General features: G+C 39.7%; 2 protein-coding genes across 2 annotated transcripts; both read left to right on the top strand.

The window, feature by feature from the left end:
* Positions 1–4,976: 4,976 nt before the first annotated feature.
* Positions 4,977–8,637, top strand: srgn (serglycin). The gene is made up of 3 exons (XM_042066128.1): positions 4,977–5,131; positions 5,580–5,727; positions 7,559–8,637. Exons 1-3 carry the CDS (start codon positions 5,068–5,070, stop codon positions 7,800–7,802), a joined length of 456 nt encoding a protein of 151 aa, XP_041922062.1. The 5' UTR covers positions 4,977–5,067; the 3' UTR covers positions 7,803–8,637.
* Positions 8,638–11,022: 2,385 nt separating this feature from the next.
* Positions 11,023–17,094, top strand: vps26a (VPS26, retromer complex component A). Its single transcript, XM_042065971.1, has 9 exons — positions 11,023–11,184; positions 11,941–12,090; positions 12,425–12,500; positions 12,999–13,155; positions 13,855–14,019; positions 14,455–14,561; positions 15,246–15,314; positions 15,431–15,573; positions 15,715–17,094. The coding sequence occupies exons 1-9, from the start codon at positions 11,038–11,040 to the stop codon at positions 15,826–15,828; spliced, it is 1,128 nt and encodes a 375-aa protein (XP_041921905.1). The 5' UTR covers positions 11,023–11,037; the 3' UTR covers positions 15,829–17,094.
* The last annotated feature ends 1,369 nt before the right edge of the window (positions 17,095–18,463 follow it).

Genomic DNA, 18,463 nt, shown 5'->3' with positions numbered 1-18,463 from the left:
GGTGGATGGATGAAGCAGAAGTCAAGACCTAATTATAGCTCCAAAATACTTTGACTGATTCTGGGAACCCTTGTCAAAAACTATACTATCAAATTAGAAGAGTGAAACAAAGAGGCAGTTATAGTTCCAGTTATAGTTCCACCTACAGAGCACATTCTTGCATATTTATGTACTCAAATCTGGATTTCCTTTATAACACGTACAGGAAAATGAAAATGAGTGAGTCACACATTGTCATATATTCTGTTTATGCGATTAGATCTGTGACATGTATGTTCTATGTATCTGAAGAAACTGACGGCAGGTGTATGGCTTAGTGGATTCAACATCTTTAGTAACATCCAAATACTGTGACCCACCCCCTGCCCCTGAATAAGTGTTATGGAGCCTGTCTATAGCAGCAGTTCCCATGATGGTCATGGAATAAATTGTGAGTGCAACTTGTCTTGCTATAGTGACCCAAGTGACGGGATATGTTGGGTGCCTCTGCAAGGGTAGACGGGTGTCATTTCCTGTAGGAAGATGAGTACACCCACCATAACCACTTCCTGTCATATTTTACAGCTTCTATCAGCTGAAAACAAATACTCCTCAAACATCTCAACTGACATGTCAGCTATAAGGATAATCTCTTGTTAATACAGAATAACACTTAATGACTTTTGGATATTGGACATCTGTGTACATGTAAACATTTATACATAAAACACATTTCATCTAATTTCTTTCTATTCATTTTATTTGTATCATATTTTCAGAACTAAATCATCATATGGGTAAATATCATATTTTAGAAACTAAAACTAACAGTCTAATCACATGTGGAACACAGGGGCATTGTTTACTATATCAGTCACCTACTTCCGACCTGTAGACCTGTATACGTTCCCTTGTGATCAGCATCTAGGCCAAGCATATAGACCAGTCTGTTGTGAGACCATTGAGCGATAGCAGCACTGAAGTTTCTAAGTTATGTACAGTACATGTCACAGAAACCTGTGCCATTCTAAACTGCTGAGGCGGTTGAATGACTGCCTACCAGACACATGGCCAAACCAAGATATGGCTCCCTTTCGATTCTAGAATTTGGCTGGAGTGTTTAGGCACACATAATGACAAAGCTTTAACACTGCGATTTTTTTCCACCATTGTCATCATGCTAGACCTCATTGTAATTCAAAACATACTGTAGTCGAAAACAATACATTTTTTTTATTTGTTTTTAAGACAAAAATAGAAATGACAATGTTCCGGCTACACCTTACTCTGAACCTTTTATTTTTTAAACATGCATTTTCATTTCTCATTTTTAGAATCTGAAACAGAATTTAGAACAAATATTTATGTGTTTAATGAAAAAAGGAACAGAAAGAACACCAGAGCAGCTGGAGTTACATCTAAACCACTCCCTGTGGCTGACTGGAACTTAGGAAAGGTGGGCTCGGAATTAAGTGAGAACCATGCTTTATGCCTGGTTTACGACAGCTGATGTCCTGTTAGTGAATTTTAATGCAGTTTAAAACAATTACTGGCTGATGCGACAAGCAGAGGATACCACAACAGAGAAAGTATCTTGCTCCAAGTATGGAGAATAAGAAGAATCAGCCCAGCACAGACAGCACATCTGCTCTTTAGTTTTGGGCATTATATTTACCCAATCTGTGCGAGCCCCCAAAGAAGACATGCCAATCTGTTCAGAAATGTCCTTTCCTATTCAACATAATAAACTGTTCCAGCAAATCACAGACGAGATGTGCATTCAGGAGAGTTTCAATTGCATGGGAGCAGCACGGGAGGGAGGGGGAGGAAGTAGCGAGCTCTCTGTTTTGTTTGAAAGTCAGCAGAAGTGACGTTACCCAGCATCGCTTAGAGCGCCTTTAAGTTACTGAATAATAAATTGGGATCAATTTGGCTCTGCATGGCACATGTAGAATGTTTGAATATACAAGTAAGAATCCCTGTATGGAAGGCAGACGGTTCTAGCCTACTAAAGTTGGGCTGGTACAAATATCGAGTGGGCAACATATCTGAATAAGAATACAATATTTACGTATTAGGCACTATGCCACACCAAATATTTATATTTAATTTATATTACTGTAAACCATTTCTTAACTGTATACTACTGTCTACACTGCACTATGTCTTAAACTGTTACACTGCCTCAGCTGTCTATACTGGTATCACATTGCACTTTTCTACTTTTTTTGCACTTCTGATTAGACGCAAACTACATTTTGTTGTCTCTGTACTTGTACTCTGCACAATGACAATGAAGTTTAATCGGTTACACTTTACTTGACAGTATTAACATAAGAGTGACATGACACTGTCATAAACAAGTCATAAACGTTTAACGCTTCTGTTATTAAGTGACATTCGGTTTTTGTCATAACAAGTTATAGGGTGAGGGTTAGAGTTAGGGTTAGGATTAGGGTTAGAGGTTAGGATCAAGGTTAGGGTTCATGTGTCATGACAGTGTCATGTGAAACCATGGACAAAACAATGGATGAAGACACAGCAGGTCCATCCCGGGAATGTGCCAACCTGTGGCCCCACCTCGCCAGACTATTTCAATTTTCTGAACAAGTTAATGATAGTGTTCGCTTCAAGTGTTTCAATTACAAAATAGTATTTTGTATTTGAAATACGTATTTTATATACATGTATTAGAAATACTGCCCATCTCTAGCAACATGGTAAAAAGATAAAAATGACTTGATTTTACTTTTAATTCCTTTTACATTCTCCAAGGTATTAACATTATCATTTTTCATAACTCCATGTAGGACGTTTCTGTACATAAATGTAAGCACTGTGGCAGTAGCAATGCAATATTTAGAAAATGTAGGCTACTCTTGTACTCTTGATATTCAAGTACTTTTAAAAACAAGTACTTCAGTACTTTTACTTAAGTAGACATCTGACTGTTGTACTTTTACTTGTACTTGAGTAAAATTTAGCAAAGGGTATCTGTACTTTTACTCAAGTAATGAAGCTGTGTACACCATTCTTTCCACCTGTATCTCACTCTTTATGGGATACATGGTTAAGTTCAAACAACACTCTTATCACCATGGCACACACACACACACACACACACACACACACACACACACAAGGATTAAACCATTAATTAATGCACCCTGACCAAGTAATGTATTGAAAATTCCATGAACTAGGTTACAAACGTAGGCCGCTGATTCTGATGTTTGCCAGCCTTGGGTTGGGCTTGGGCATGTTCAAAAACTGACAGTTACCAGCCTCCAGTTGGCAGGTAAGACCTAAGGGTTGGACGGTTGGCAAAATGTTACCCTAGCTGGCCCAGCCTTGCTGTGTGGTAATGGCAATGTAAAAGTGTGAACTCTGAAAGTATTTGAATGCTTTATTGAATTATTGGCTCTGCCTCTGAGCAGGAAAATTACGTTTTGTGGTGTTTTATCTCTTTGTTTGTTCTTATCTGTTCTTTGTCTGTTTGTTTATTCAGTTTGCCTGTGTGCAGAATTACACAAACACTACCAGCCCAATTCCCAAGACCAATGACAATTGGTCTAGGTGTCGCATGGGTCTGGGATGACCTCAATACATTTTGTACAGTAATCACATTACACGGCAATAATGCAGTACTACAACAACAACAACAACAACAACAACTTTTCAAAAACTTATAGGCCTTCAATACCATGCTGAAATGAACTCAGAACACTGAATGATCTGGATTAATGACCAACAGATAAAAGAACCAATCCAACGAATACGAATACGAATACGAATACGAATACGAATACTTTATTGTCCACAAAGTGGAAATTTGTCTTCAGTTTCACCACAGACATATAAACATAAACAATAATCCCACAATACACAATCAAGCATTCAAGCACTGCACTTGTACAAAGCAGAAGAGGAGAACACTAAGTTATGATAAAAAATAAATTTAAAATAGCCTACTAAGTTAATATAAAAATACAGTAGAGTTTTTAGATTAATAAAGTAGCTGAGGAGTAGTAAATATAACACAATACAATACAATAATAAATAAAATAAGTAATAAGACCAATAAAGGACTAGGGGTGGATTAAGTATAGAATCCTGTATTATTAATCGCCCTTATTCCTTTAGGGACAAAGGAATTCTTAAAGATGTTTTTAATAGCGTTGGGCACCCTAAAACGCCTCCCAGAGGGTAGGAGCTCAAATTAAATTCACACCCCATCACTGGTTACACCACTGCACTGGCCACACAGCCAAACACGCATTCGCTTGACTTGGCCTTTAGGATGCCACCTAGGATGCTGCGTCTGTCTGTCTGTCTATCTCCATAGCAGCGCGAGACAGCGAGCATGCATGGCAGTGGGACTGAAGCCTGTGAGGTTGTAACCCCAGTGATTTGTGATGTGGTCTGACTGAGTTGAGTCTGGGCCTCACGCATCAGTGTTGGCTTGGCCAAGCACCATCTCCCCTCCAAATATTTGGAGACATTTTGTCAGAGGGCCATAAACAGCACTGGTCTAGAGTAGCAGAGGTTGTGTGACTCCTGTCTGACTGTACAGCTTTGCAGGCATTCATGATAATATAAGGAATAAGGAAAAATAATATAAGGAATAAGGGAAAAATAAAACCTTCACATGATAGGTACTCTGTTTGTCTAAACAATAAACAAAAAGAAAACATGCAAAATAAACAAAGAAATAAGTGAACAAATAAAACAGCCCCAGTGGAACCCCCCCCCCCCCCCCCCCCCCCCCCCATTCACATTCCATCACAACTGATAACAAGTGTCCTAAAGTGGCCAGCGGACACCATCTTCTATCGATATGTGATATCCCACCATCTAGCAATGCGCAATTAACTAAGAGAGTGTCCACAAGGCAAGCAAAGAGGAGTACTTTCCAGTGCGGATGTAAACGTATTGCCCAACGAAGACGTCGTCGGCTGATTTCAGGAAACAATGACGCATATGGGCAGGGTCTTCAGGGGTATTATTGTACAGTGCGAATGATTTGACTGAACTGAGGTCGTACTAACTGGTTCGCTTGTTGTTCGTGCGCGATTAGAGTAATTTATAATGGCACAGTTTGGAAAATTGGTGATGCTCGCAGTTTTGTGCTTTATTGGTGAATCAGTACTTGGTAAGTAGCCTAAAACCCTCTTAAATAGCGTAATACGAATATAAACTGTGTTCGGATTAATTTGTTATTTGAGTATTAAAATAACACAATTGAAGTACTCGAAAGTAAAAACAACGTTGACAGGAAAAATCTGAAATTGATAGTCTACCTTATAATCCGTTATGTGTGCTCTGTGGTCTTGATGATGTTGGGTTCAGAGTAGCGCATACACCCACGCGATAGGTAAACGTGCTTATTTAGCCATTCAACTTTACTGAAGTCTTAATGAAGCTGTAACTCTCAGCTAATCTCCAGTTATAGTATCCGATGGTTTGTTAGGCTAGTCATTTTGAATAGTTTAAATTTGTTTTGTTGGTTCCGTTCTGTTATTGGACCTCTCTGGAAGTCAGTGTGCACGTATCTGTGTGGTATTAGAAATTAACTTTTCTCTTCACTCCACTGTTTCTAGGAGCTCCTACTAAAGGCAGGTACATGTGGCTGAGGTGTCGTCCAGATAGCAAGAATCCAAATTGTATGGAAGAGAAGGGTCCCATGATTAACCTGGATAAATACCCAGACACCCCAAAACGTCTTCCATCAAGTGCGGTCCAAGAAATGTGAGTAGGTCTAAGCTTTGACATTTTAAGTTCAGAACAAAACTGAAACACTCAAACTTCAAACAGGCTACTTATTTTGTATATTTACCTATTCGGTTTTTTGCTAATTAATTCCGTTAACCCACAACAGATGAGGAGCTCTAACTTTTCTTAAAATGGGGAAACAGATTTGTTCCATGAAATATTGCCATATTTTTAATGTGTCACAACATCCTGAAATCTGAAGACTCTCACTAATGAACATTATCTACATGAATCATCTATTTCTGTGAAGAAACCACCTAGAAAACAAAATGGAGAAGTACAGAGAATACACTCTCAGGCAAAGACTAACTTTTTTTGATTATTTAAGGAATGGTATATTTGACAATATAGGCTTTCAACATCCAAATATCTTTACATTCACTTAACAATACATCTTTATTGCTGTAGGTCAGATGGGCCAGTAGAAAGATATTAGACATTAGACACTCAAAGGAAGTCACTAAAAAGGCTCAACAAACAGCTTCCTCTGGTGGTAAAAAAAAGGCGTTAGGTCTAGGTGGAAGTCCCATCTGATCAGATCAATCTTGCTCTCTTGCTTCATGTAGCCTGTTGTTCAAGCACAAGCCGTGGTTGTGAAAGGAAGAAGATATTTCAATATATTCAACAGCCACTTTTTTGCTCAACATAGGCTATGCAGGATGCAACCTGTCAGATTCAAAATCTCCTCTATTAGCCCATATTAATTGTTGGTACACATTTAGAGGGCGTCTGAAATGTAATGTGACATTGTAATTGCCATTTAAAGACCTTAAGGACAGATTTAATTATCTTGCAGTGCAGTGCAGTTCACTCCAGAGACCTGTAATTAGGCTTTGAGACACCTACTGTTAAGTAACTGGACCAAAACCAAACAGATAGTGTTGGCTCAGCTCATTGTGGAGATCTGCTTGTAATCTCAATTTGTCTTCGTTGTCAATAATATTAAAAAGCTTATTAGGACATTGTTGTGGACAAAATAGACAGTTTATAAGTATTTCAGATATTGCTATCCATTGGAAAAGAAATTTAGTCAGTATGCAGACTAACAAGAATAAAATGTCACTCTATAACTGTATATGAGTCATATTGAAATCCCTCACTCAGGTTTAAACAGGCACTTGCTCCATATCACAGGTTTTACGGAAATTCTTTGTAATCTGTTTACAGTATTGCCGAAGGCAATTTGGCATGTTCATAGCGTTTCATGTTGAATACCACTTTAATTTGGGGAACACTGTAACCGATTGACTCATATTTACATATAACTTTTATGATTTTCATGGGAAAGATTCTGGTTTGGTAAGACAAGTGAATACATACACTTGGCTGAGGCAGTTAATTGGTATGAGCAAGTGCACAAGGCCTACTTTTGGTGCCCAGACACAAAAAGTTTATTTCAATTGAAAGGGTGCACATATAAAATGGTGTGTTCAAGCTCACCTCGGGAAGAGAGTGACCTAAGACCGCTTCTGTTGCTGGCTTCTTACATGCATACATGAACCCCAGCTTGGCCCCACATGTCTTCACATACAAGGACTGCATGGGCCGTGGGATCCCTCGTGGGCCCTTTCAGTATACATTCACACATTTGCTTTTGTCAGACACCCTCAAAAGGTTTAGACTGTGTCTAGTTTTGGTCATGCAAGGCAACAGGCCAGGAGGGCGGAGAGCCTGGTAGGGGGTTGGGTGGGGGGTGGCTGTGGGGGCTTAAGGAACATTCCCTGCGGGCTGTATGAAAAATCACAGGAAGGGCCAAGAGGATGTCGACTCACCCCCGAATGGCTCTGTGCTTCTGTTTTTCTTGCAGACTGCCAAATGAGACTGGCCTGGAACCAGACGAGCAGTCAGGCGACAATACCGAGGCTGGAAAGCACATTCCTGACTTCCTGGACCGTGGCTCCGGTGACCAGTTGCTTATGGACAGCCTGATGCAGAGACAAGAGGAGAGCTCAGGGATGGAGGAGGGAAGCTCCGACTTCGATTACACCAACTTCGTCCTCCCAGAAAAAATGCCCTATTATGAGGAATATGAAAACAATATGATACAGTAATTTGCTTGAAAATACCAGCCAGGTTGTTGTTTTTTTTCTGTCTGTTATGGTCATCTATAAATTTCAGCAAAAAAAGCAAAGAATCCCTCAGGAGCAGATGTCATGTTTAAATGGTTTCATCCCAGTTCATCTTGTTTTGATACCAGTTACCATAAGCCTGTGACTCACCAGTGTGCTTTTTTACTGGGGCACACATAGGTTTGCATATATTATGCCCAATGTACAGTATCTCCATAATATGTGTATTTTTAGACTAGGCATCTCGCAGTGCCTTTTTACTTTATCTTTATCTTAGTCCCCTATAATTATGGCCATATGTTATTGTATTTAACGAAACACGCACTTTCCTGCAAACCAAAATGAGATAACTTTAACTCATTAGTTTATTACACAACTGTATGCCTTAATTTGGGTGTTCATCTTTTGCTTGCGGTTTTTATTGCAGTTATCTTTATTTTTCATTTCTTGTTGTTTATTTTGTTTTGAGGTTACACCTTATAATCTAAATCATCATTGAGTTTATATTTACACTTAAATATTGTTACTTACTGCCAATGTCAGTAACAAATGAGTATCTTGGTTTCAGACTTAATGCATTGAACGTTGCACATTGTTGACAGACTGTCACGGGATATCCCTTTTTTCAGTCAAGTTTATTTGGAAGAAGACAACTATGCAGTAAAAGAACAGTGTAAAACTAAGGCACTTTAAAGATAATTGTTGTATTGCTAGAAAAGTAGTTTGATTTGACTGGAATGTACATGGTTTACTTACATGTCATTTTATTTCCCCACTCTGATGAGCCATAAAATCTAATAAATTGTGTCGACAGATATGTCCGTTTTTTTTTTATCTGCTGATCCTACAACATATTGTAAGTGTGTAATATGTTGATGAACTTCAGCTCCTGTGTATTTCTATTTCATCTAAACATGAAGAAAAAAAAGTTATAAATGTTGCAATGTTCTATGGGCCTACCATAGGCCTACCACCAAAATAATGGTTTTAGTCTCAAAAACAATGTCACAAAATGGTTCTTTCCTGCTTGCGCCATTATCTCACTCAATGTGAATATTATCTCTTTATTATGCTTCCTGAAGTCAGGCTTATTCCTGGCAAAAAGGCAAGCAAGTGTTCAGAGATAACAATGTCAGTTTTAAAAAGACATGCTATTTCTTGCTCAGTAAAAAAGCATGAAAACTAACATCTTGGCTTTAATGGACCGTGTCATGTCGTTGAACTTGAGTTCACATAATAGTGGTTCTGAGCTCCACTACATTCCAAAATTCCATAGTGGTACACTGCTAGTTTTGACCACAATGCCACAAACTGGCAGATTTATTTCTTTGCATCACTGATGCCATGACTAAATAACCTGTCATGTATCATGTAATCTTGGAAAGAATCTTCTGACGTGTGTTTGCTTGTAGAAGCTTGTGCAATCTTCCTTCCTGGATCTTGTATAGTAGCAATAATCAAAAGGCAGAAGTGACTTTTTGTGAATGCTTGTAGGCTACTGTGCCCATGTATCCCATTTTTTCAACATAAATCTCATGACTTTGGCCCCAGCCGTGGTGCAACTGGCTGGGGCACCTGGACCGTACGCCGGCGACCTGGGTTCGATTCCCGCCCCGTGGTCCCCTCCAGATCCCACCCCGATTCTTTCTCCCACCCACTTCCTGTCACTCTCCACTATCCTGTCGCATTAAAGGTATAAAAGCCCAAAGAAATGTACTTTGAAAAATCTCATGACTTTATTGGCTTGATTTTGGGGAGTGTGAGTTTCATGACGAAGTCCCAAGAAGTGAAGAAGAACTTCCCAAGAAGTGCCACTGGCCATGTTCTGTGTGAGAGAGAGTGGGGGGCGGTATGTGTTTGTGTGTGGTCACATGATACAATATTTTTTACACACACTGCATAGACTTTAGGATGGGGTCACTTTTGACCATAGTTAGGTTTTAAAAGAGAGACTGATTTGACAGAGAAGGCTACACATTAGACTTAATTCATTTTCTGCTTACAGCCTTTATTTATCAGCACACCATGAAATCATTCTTATAGCACATTGTCAAAATCAAATTAAAAGTAGGCTACTAGATATTAATTCCTGGGATAAGGCACAAAGAGCAGATGCTGCAGGTTTCTCTTTTTCTGGAATTGTAAAGTGTTCTACAATCATATGACAGTTCCTCGCAGTCACATGATGAAGTGGGCTAGGTTGCACTTCTGGAACAGGAACACTTCCGTGAAACATGCAGCAACGACTAGGCTGAAGAAATTACTGTCAAAATAAAAGCTGAAGCGCTGAAGCAATAGCAAATCATACGTTTTTCTCCCGTCCTTCATTATATTGTTGTATTAATGTTGCTGCGTGAGTTGCATGTTCTCAAGGGCTCTAAAATTGAACAATAGTCTCATTCCTCTCGTTATAGGCTACAATTGGTTTCTGTGTGAAATATGTGAAGTATAAAGTAAAGTAAAGTGTCTCTTCTCTTTGTCGGGTTAGAATTGAGCATGAGGAAAGGAAATGTCCATGGCTAAGTTCGTAGCCTAAATGGCCCTCGACATGAATGAAAGTAATCAGTCACTCTCGCTAGGCCTTTTCTTCCAAATACAAATACATTTTGTCATTGACCTGGTTTTACTTTAAAACAATCGTCATTTAGTCACACACTAGACCTTGTTAAGTTAGTTTCAATGTCCGTCTGAATGGGGTATTGGGACTTCTGTGAAGAGTGAGAACATCAGGGTAGCAGTGATGCACTGCCCATGTAGGCCTACTCAACACCAATATCTATCTATCTATCTATCTATCTATCTGTCTGTCTGTCTGTCTGTCTGTCTATCCTTATTTTCATATGATTATTGTTTTGCTTGCATATACATGTAGGCCTATTTTCTTTTGACAGTTTCTTTAGTAGGCCTACCCCATTGTACAATTCACCCTTTAACCTTCTAATCTGATTCTTTTCTTTGCTCTGGAAATATAGTCAACACTTACGTAGCCTACTCTCAGGTTTGTTGTAGGCCTATTATTTTATAATTAAAAGGCCATGTTCTTTGCCATTGGCATCAGCAAATAGCCTAATAGATAAGCTGTAAGATAGAAATGTAAAGTGCACTATATAAAATATGGTCATGACTAATGGAGCTGTTTCACGGATCATCAACTGCAAACAATAGTGTGTGGTGTTCTTGTATGACATTTTAAGAATTGCAAAATTGAGACGTCCTTATGTTGCTCCACGTAACTTTTATTTTGAAATGCATATTGACGCAAGTGTTCCCAGTGTTTCCTCAGTTCGCAGTCAATGGAATTGCTGTTCAATCATCTGTGGAGTCGAAGAGATATCCTGGACTGTTTTTTAAACGGGTGGAAATGGTGAGTCATTAATATATAGACATACATATAAAGCTTTAAATCAAGTATTCATGCTGAGAATGCGTCGCTCATTGACAGTGAAAGAGAGCACTGCTAACAGAAAATCTCAGCAGATGTTAGCTTGCAAACCAACGCAATTTGCTCAGCTGATTAGCATGCTAGCGCTGTTCAGCTAACCAGTTTGATTGCTAAGGCCAGGGAAGTCTGTCAGAAACTGATTTGTTTTGATGGGTGGAGTATTTAGACCGGGGCCTAATAAATGCATGTAAACTGTAAGTTAATGCCTCACGTGTTTGCAGTCATGCAATAATACAGCGTAATAAACACGATGCACATTAAAACCCACCGTAGGCTACATAATTAGCGTCAGTATGCCAGAAAAACGGTAACGTTAACTAAGTGGACGGAGCTATCACTACATTCTCGTGCGCTGCAGGATTGGCCATCCTGACATGGATGTTCCACAAACCCTATTTTGTTCGACAACTATGATTTCTATTGCATATTTTCATCACACGGCTTATTGAGCTAATGACAATGTAATGTTAGGTAACGTCGACAGCACTACTGTTAAAATTGGATGTTTGCCTTGACAAGTTAGCCAGCAGCAGAAATGACAGGACGAATATCATAACAGCCTTGGCTTTTAAAAATATTAAACAGTCCGTCGTGTGTCGGATAGTTCGCGTTTGAAGTTGTGTCGCGTGAATTTACATATATTGTATATATTTAGCACACCTTTTACATGTTCCTCAGAGTTTCCTGGGAGGCCTGTTCGGTCCAGTGTGTGAAATTGATGTCGTACTCAATGATGCGGAGACGAGGAAGACAGCGGAACTCAAGACTGAAGATGGGAAAGTGGAGAAGCACTATCTGTTCTATGACGGGGAGTCTGTTTCAGGGAAGGTAGGACAAGTCAAAGAGTCGAGTTGGTCTTATCAAACACATTTTAACACATCGAATTGCGTAATCTAGGCCAATATTGATGTAGGCTATACTGATGATGTCTCTTCAATGTACCAATGGAATGCACAACCATGGCATGCTGGTATTAGTAGGGCAGAGGGAAACGGGTTAATGAAAGAAACAATGAATTGTGTTGAGTCTCCAATTTATGTGGAATGTAAAATAGCTTTATTTCTGAAACAAGCATGCACATCCTTGAATGGTTCAACAGTGATGTGTTTAGTTTGTTGCATATTTCTTACTTATGTGTTACTTTTGTCATTTTGATTTCAAGGTCAATCTCAATGTGAAGCAGACAGGAAAGAGACTAGAGCATCAAGGGATCCGGATTGAGTTTGTTGGGCAGATTGGTGAGAAATTATTTTTTTAATTATTATTGATAACCATATTTCATAAACATATTGTGCGGTTTTCAATGAGAAATAACCCAACTGTTCATCAGCACTTACACAAGAATTCCTTGCCAGGGATTTTTCTCTAATTTAGTTTGGCAGTGGAAGCTTAGCTTAGCAAGCCATGTGGTGGTCATGTGAAGGCCCAGAAATGTGGCACAGCACCATACATGGAACAATATAATTCACTATTGTCCTCAAACCTGCTCTTTGATGGGGAAATAACAATGGAATTGTTATTGTGAAAATAGATTAATGTTCTTCATGTTATTGATTGTTAATAAAATGGTCAGTAATGTTTGGAATTTAGAGAGGTTTATGCAAAAAGATAAATACTTTACATAATGCAAGTTTCTACCAAATTTGAAAGTATCAGAATATTCCTAGTTTAAAAGGGTCACTGAGGTGTTAATGTTGAATACAAAAATGAACTGAATGTAAACTCTCTGTGTCCAGAGCTCTTCAGTGACAAAAGCAACACGCACGAGTTTGTGAACCTGGTGAAGGAGCTGGCCCTTCCAGGCGAGCTAACTCAGAACCGAAGCTATGACTTTGAGTTCATGCAGGTGGAGAAACCATACGAGTCTTACGTTGGAGCCAATGTCCGACTGAGGTCAGTGGCTTTCTTCTGGGTTAGACATGTTATTTCTGCCTAAGTATCTAGGACATTTATAAATAGTTGTTTGCATTTCTGCAAGTGTTGTTGAGATCATAAGCAGTGCACACCTATACTACACATACTATGCTTCTTATTCCCATGGCAGCCATTGTAAACCAAAACGTGGATATGGGGTACGCAATCCATAGGATTGTTGTGTTCTATGCATTCGCCAGTAGGTGGCGAAAACGTGTTAATAGTCAGTGTACCCCATAGACTCGTTTTGGTTTACAATGGCCGCCGCGTGAATAATCGTAAATCAGGTTAATAGGCCAAGTATACTTGCGTATACAAGGAATTTGGTCTCTGCATTTATCCCATCCGTGAATTAGTGAACACACAGACCACACAGTGAACACACAGTGAGGTGAAGCACAGAATGAGCCCACAGTGAGGGGAAACACACACTAACCCGGAGCAGTGAGTCGCCTTGCTACAATGGCGCTCGGGGAGCAGTGAGGGGTTAGGTGCAGTGCTCAACCACTTCCCCCGCCCACATTTTTCCTACTGGTCGGGAATCGAACCGGCAACCCTTCCAAGGCCGAAGCCCTAACCAGTAGGCCACGGCTGCCCTAGACAAAGTAAGGCGTAAGTGTCATGGATAATGGTTGATGAGTATTGTTTTCCTCTCACACTTGAATGTGTTCTCTTCAGATACTTCCTCAAAGTAACTATAGTGAGGAGACTGTCAGACTTGGTGAAAGAGTATGACCTTATAGTGCACCAGTTGGCCACCTATCCCGACGTCAACAACTCTATAAAGATGGAAGTCGGCATTGAGGACTGCCTACACATAGAGTTTGAGTACAACAAGTCCAAGTAAGCTCTTAACTTTGGTTATCATCATCATCACACATGCATTCAGCATCATAGTATGAAGCCACACCCCTTTTTGAAAAAAAGATTTCCAGTGTTTCCAGCATATATCCAAGTCTCCTCTTTTAGTGTTTTTTTACTAAAATAACGTTTTCAAAAAGTTATCCACAATTTTTTTGTGTTTGTGTCTGTGTGTGAGGCTTTGTTAATTTTCTTGTGATTTATGGAAATACGAAGTCAGTTATCTGAATTGAAGACATTTAGGCAGCCTTAGTAACTTGATAGGCAATGATACAATTCATAATGATAGGCATACAACAGGCATCCATCCATATTTAATGCCAGTTGGTGTTGTATTTCAGACATACCAGTCAAAATTATTTTAGGATAATCGCTCTACAAATCTACAAAGCTGACCCGTTTGTGTCATGTCCTCAGATACCACTTAAAAGATGTAATTGTGGGCAAGATCTACTTTCTGCTTGTGAGAATCAAGATTCAACACATGGAACTGCAGCTGATCAAGAAAGAAATGACAGGCATTGGTAAGATATAGAAATATGGAGCTGGCTCTAGAAGTGAGCAGATGTATCAACTGAATGAATATCTTCCTCCCATAAACATAAACAGTATGGGAGTCGGTGTATGGGAAACTGGTCATATTCATTTTGAGGAAAGACCTAATTCCTGGGATTCCCAAACTGTGGTACGTGAGCTTCCACTAGGTGGTACACGAGATGAAAAGGGCAATGTCAGAAAGGTCATACATTTTTTTTAATTTGTTTTTTATAAATCTTAAGCCTATGTTCTCTTTGTTCTTTGTGTTTCAAAATGTTGTTCTCCACCCTGTTTTCTTAGTGTGAGAGCTCATAGACCAGTTGCACATTTTGATTTTGTTATTTGTTGTCATGTAGGACGGCTAATTAAACATGATGCCTGAAAACGCGTCAATGAATGTGTTACGTTTTTATGTGTTGGATGGTGGGGGCATTGTTGCTGTATCCTGTATCGTTATGTGTAATGTTAAATAGGCTTAAAGGTTGTATCAGCGATTTCAGGCCCAAAAAAGGCTCAAACATAAATGATCACATTCATCTAACCTTTCCTAACGATCTGCTAGCTGCTCACTCATTTATATTGTTCTATTACACATTTTGTTCCATGACATGGCCATATATGCTGATAAGGCATTTAACTAAAACCCTACTACTACTATTCCTCCATCCCAGGTCCCAGTACAACCACAGAAACTGAGACTGTAGCCAAGTATGAGATTATGGACGGGGCGCCAGTCAAAGGTAACACTGACCAGTAACAGCTGGGAGAAACTGCTGCAAGTAATTGCATGCTTATTCCTCAGGTCAGGATGCCTGATTTTCCCTAAGCCATCTGCTTTGACCCCTCTGACCCTTAGGAGAATCCATTCCCATCCGCCTCTTCCTGGCTGGATACGACCTGACCGCCACCATGAGAGACGTCAATAAGAAGTTCTCAGTGCGCTACTTCCTCAACTTGGTCCTGGTGGATGAGGAGGACCGGCGGTACTTCAAACAGCAGGTAAAACAGGCAGCCGCCCTCCCTAACGGTCACATGAGAATGACAAGTGCAGCAGAATTTAGCATACACTTCAAACTAGAGAAGGCGTATTAGCATGGTAGGTCTTTGTTTGATTTGATGCTTCCTCATTCCGGTGAACAGGAAATTGTCTTGTGGAGGAAGGCTCCAGAGAAACTGCGGAAACGCAACTTCCACCAGCGCTATGAGTCTCCGGAGCCACGGACGACGGTTCCCGCCGAGCAGCCTGAAATGTGAGGAGTGGAGGGGGGATGAGTACCGAATCTGTGGATAGGGGGCACACAATCAGCCCATCAGCCCAGCGGGTCATTGGACCAGAGACCCATGACTCCTTATCAGGCTCCAGCACATACTCCACTTCAACATGTGGTGACATGATCCTTTTTGCTTGAACAGGCTGCATTCACCTTGCCGTCCACTGTAAAGCAGTCTTTTATAGCATTAAGGACCTGTCTCCTTTCATGATACACAACACACACACTCACAAATACTCAGAAGAAGAAAAAAAAAAACACTGGAACCGACAAAACTACCATTCATTGCAAAATTCATTGCATCTTCTTATTTCTTTCGGGAGTACACTGTGTTCCTTATGTAAAAGACAAAAGGCAAATGTATTCTAATAGAAAGAATTTACCCAGAAGGTGGGATATAAAATTACAGCAACTATTAATACTGCAGTGAGCCAAACAATGCATGTAATTGGTTGGTTGAATCAAGTTAGATTTACAGTTCATTAAACTTGTGGAACACATTTTCAAGGTTGCATTATATGGCAAATCAGGCATACTTTGTTCCAAGGGGTGCCATATCTTGGAATTCACTGCAAGCTGTATAAGATTTATATCTCATAAATTATATTTAGTGTCTAATTTGTATGCTTTTTCTTTGTTTTTTAGTCCCTCTCACAAAACTGTTACAAATTGTGTGGCAACTTTGATTTATAAAAATTCTCTATATATTTGAAGATACTGTATGCTTTTGCAAGAGAAGCTATGGATTAAAAGCAATGTAGCTACAATGTTTGTCATATCCCTCTATTTGTGAGAAATCGAATCTGTGTCAAGGGTTGAGCACCTGTTAGTTTTTGCTCAGCTTGTGCTTTGCCGGTACTGCAATTACTTTGTCAAGCTGCAGTCATTATGAGGGAGAAATTCAAGTGATGCGGAAATATTCCACTCCGTAAAGTTTACTTACACCGACTTTCACAGAGGCTACACTAGTTGACTTGCTTCAAGCTAGCGGTTCCCCATTCATTTCTGAACATCCTGGGCAGGCATACACAGATAATCTAGTTTTAGTCACTGTATGTAAAGTGCCTGTATGGTAATGATGATGAAATTCTTATGCCAAATATGGCTACACCCCTTGCATGTCAGCCCTCTTTTTACTCTGTATACTGTGTCTGATTTCTTGAGTTTGTGGACCTTAAAAAAAATGTAAATATGTAGCTTTACGCTATTTATCCATCTGTCAGAATAAAAATACAGATTTATACTCATACAGGATGTCTGGTGGACAAATGTTTTTGCATCTTCAAATTGGTTATCTCAAATATACAATTGTTTGTAAAATATGCATGTGCTAGAGTTCATGTTCAACTGAAACACACATTTTTGGTTGTCCAAAATCAACCACGGAGATTGTGTGTGTGTGTGTGAGAGAGACAGAGAGAGAGGAGGGGGTGCAGTGCTGTGCACCCAGTTAGTCACTTAATAAAGGTTTGGCTTTCATGTTAGACTCAACTCAACCGACGCAGAATAGCATTGAAGTTATATATCCATTAACAAAAATGGGGTGACAATGTATAAAATGTCTGTAATTGCTAAATGGTTTATGCAATATCTTTGTTCAACCCCTTGAATTAAAGCTGAAAGTCTACCCTTCTAGCAGATTTTGATTGCTTTGTTCAGATCCATTCTGGTAGTGCAGAGGCAAAATTACAAATATTGTGTCCCTGTCCAAAAACTTAACTAACTGTATATTTTCTGATTAGTCCTACAGGATGGCACAAAGTGCTGACAACTGAAAATGGCACTACATTATGGTGAATGTGGTATCCTGAGGTATTAACACAGCAACCAGAGAGACCGTTGATAAACTAAATTGTCTTTGCAGCTATTATGTTTCATAAAATGTTAGTTATTCTACATGGACATATTTATTCACTTAAATACCTCTCTTCTGATTGTATTAGAACTCTGGATTTCCAGGGTATGACTATCACCACATCCTGAGCCAGTTCATCTCTAGGGCCTTCCATTCCCAGGGGCCTGTACTACGAAGCGGGGTTACTGGCTTATCTGGGTAACTTCGAGAGTAACTTGATCACGTGTGGCATAACTTCCCGATTAACCCGTACTACGAAAGGTGGATATGTTTTAACCTAGGTATGCTGCCATGGCAATTTACCCTGCATCTCAAACCTGCTCCGACCAGGTTATGTTCTTGGTTAGCCCGAGGTTTCCGTTAACCACACCCTTTATAAGTACCCCTCCACTAACAATTCGAGACAGTCGGCGCACCTGGAGGATCCATACGACATTGGAGCGCAAATCGTGAGGGGCTCTCTTCGCAGGGCGAGGGGTTTTAGAGACTGCCATATATAGACTATAGCATATAGGCCTATATATATATACCCGGACGATATTCTCTATTAAGATATAGATTGTCAGCCGAAGGAATTCGTTATCTTTGTCAGATGAGCTAGGCAGAAGTCTCTAATGTCACCCGTCATAGCAATACCCTTACGTGGACATTCATGTATTCCATCTAATCGGTGATGCTGAACATCTGAGCAAGAATACTGTATGTCCGAAAATAAATCGGACATAGGCCTAGCCTACAGTATGCTGAACATCTGAGCAAGAAT

Source organism: Alosa sapidissima, chromosome 16, assembly GCF_018492685.1.
Source record: "Alosa sapidissima isolate fAloSap1 chromosome 16, fAloSap1.pri, whole genome shotgun sequence".
Taxonomy (NCBI): domain Eukaryota; kingdom Metazoa; phylum Chordata; class Actinopteri; order Clupeiformes; family Clupeidae; genus Alosa; species Alosa sapidissima.
Note: the sequence above shows the minus strand (reverse complement) of the source record. Positions and strands in the feature narration are given on the sequence as shown.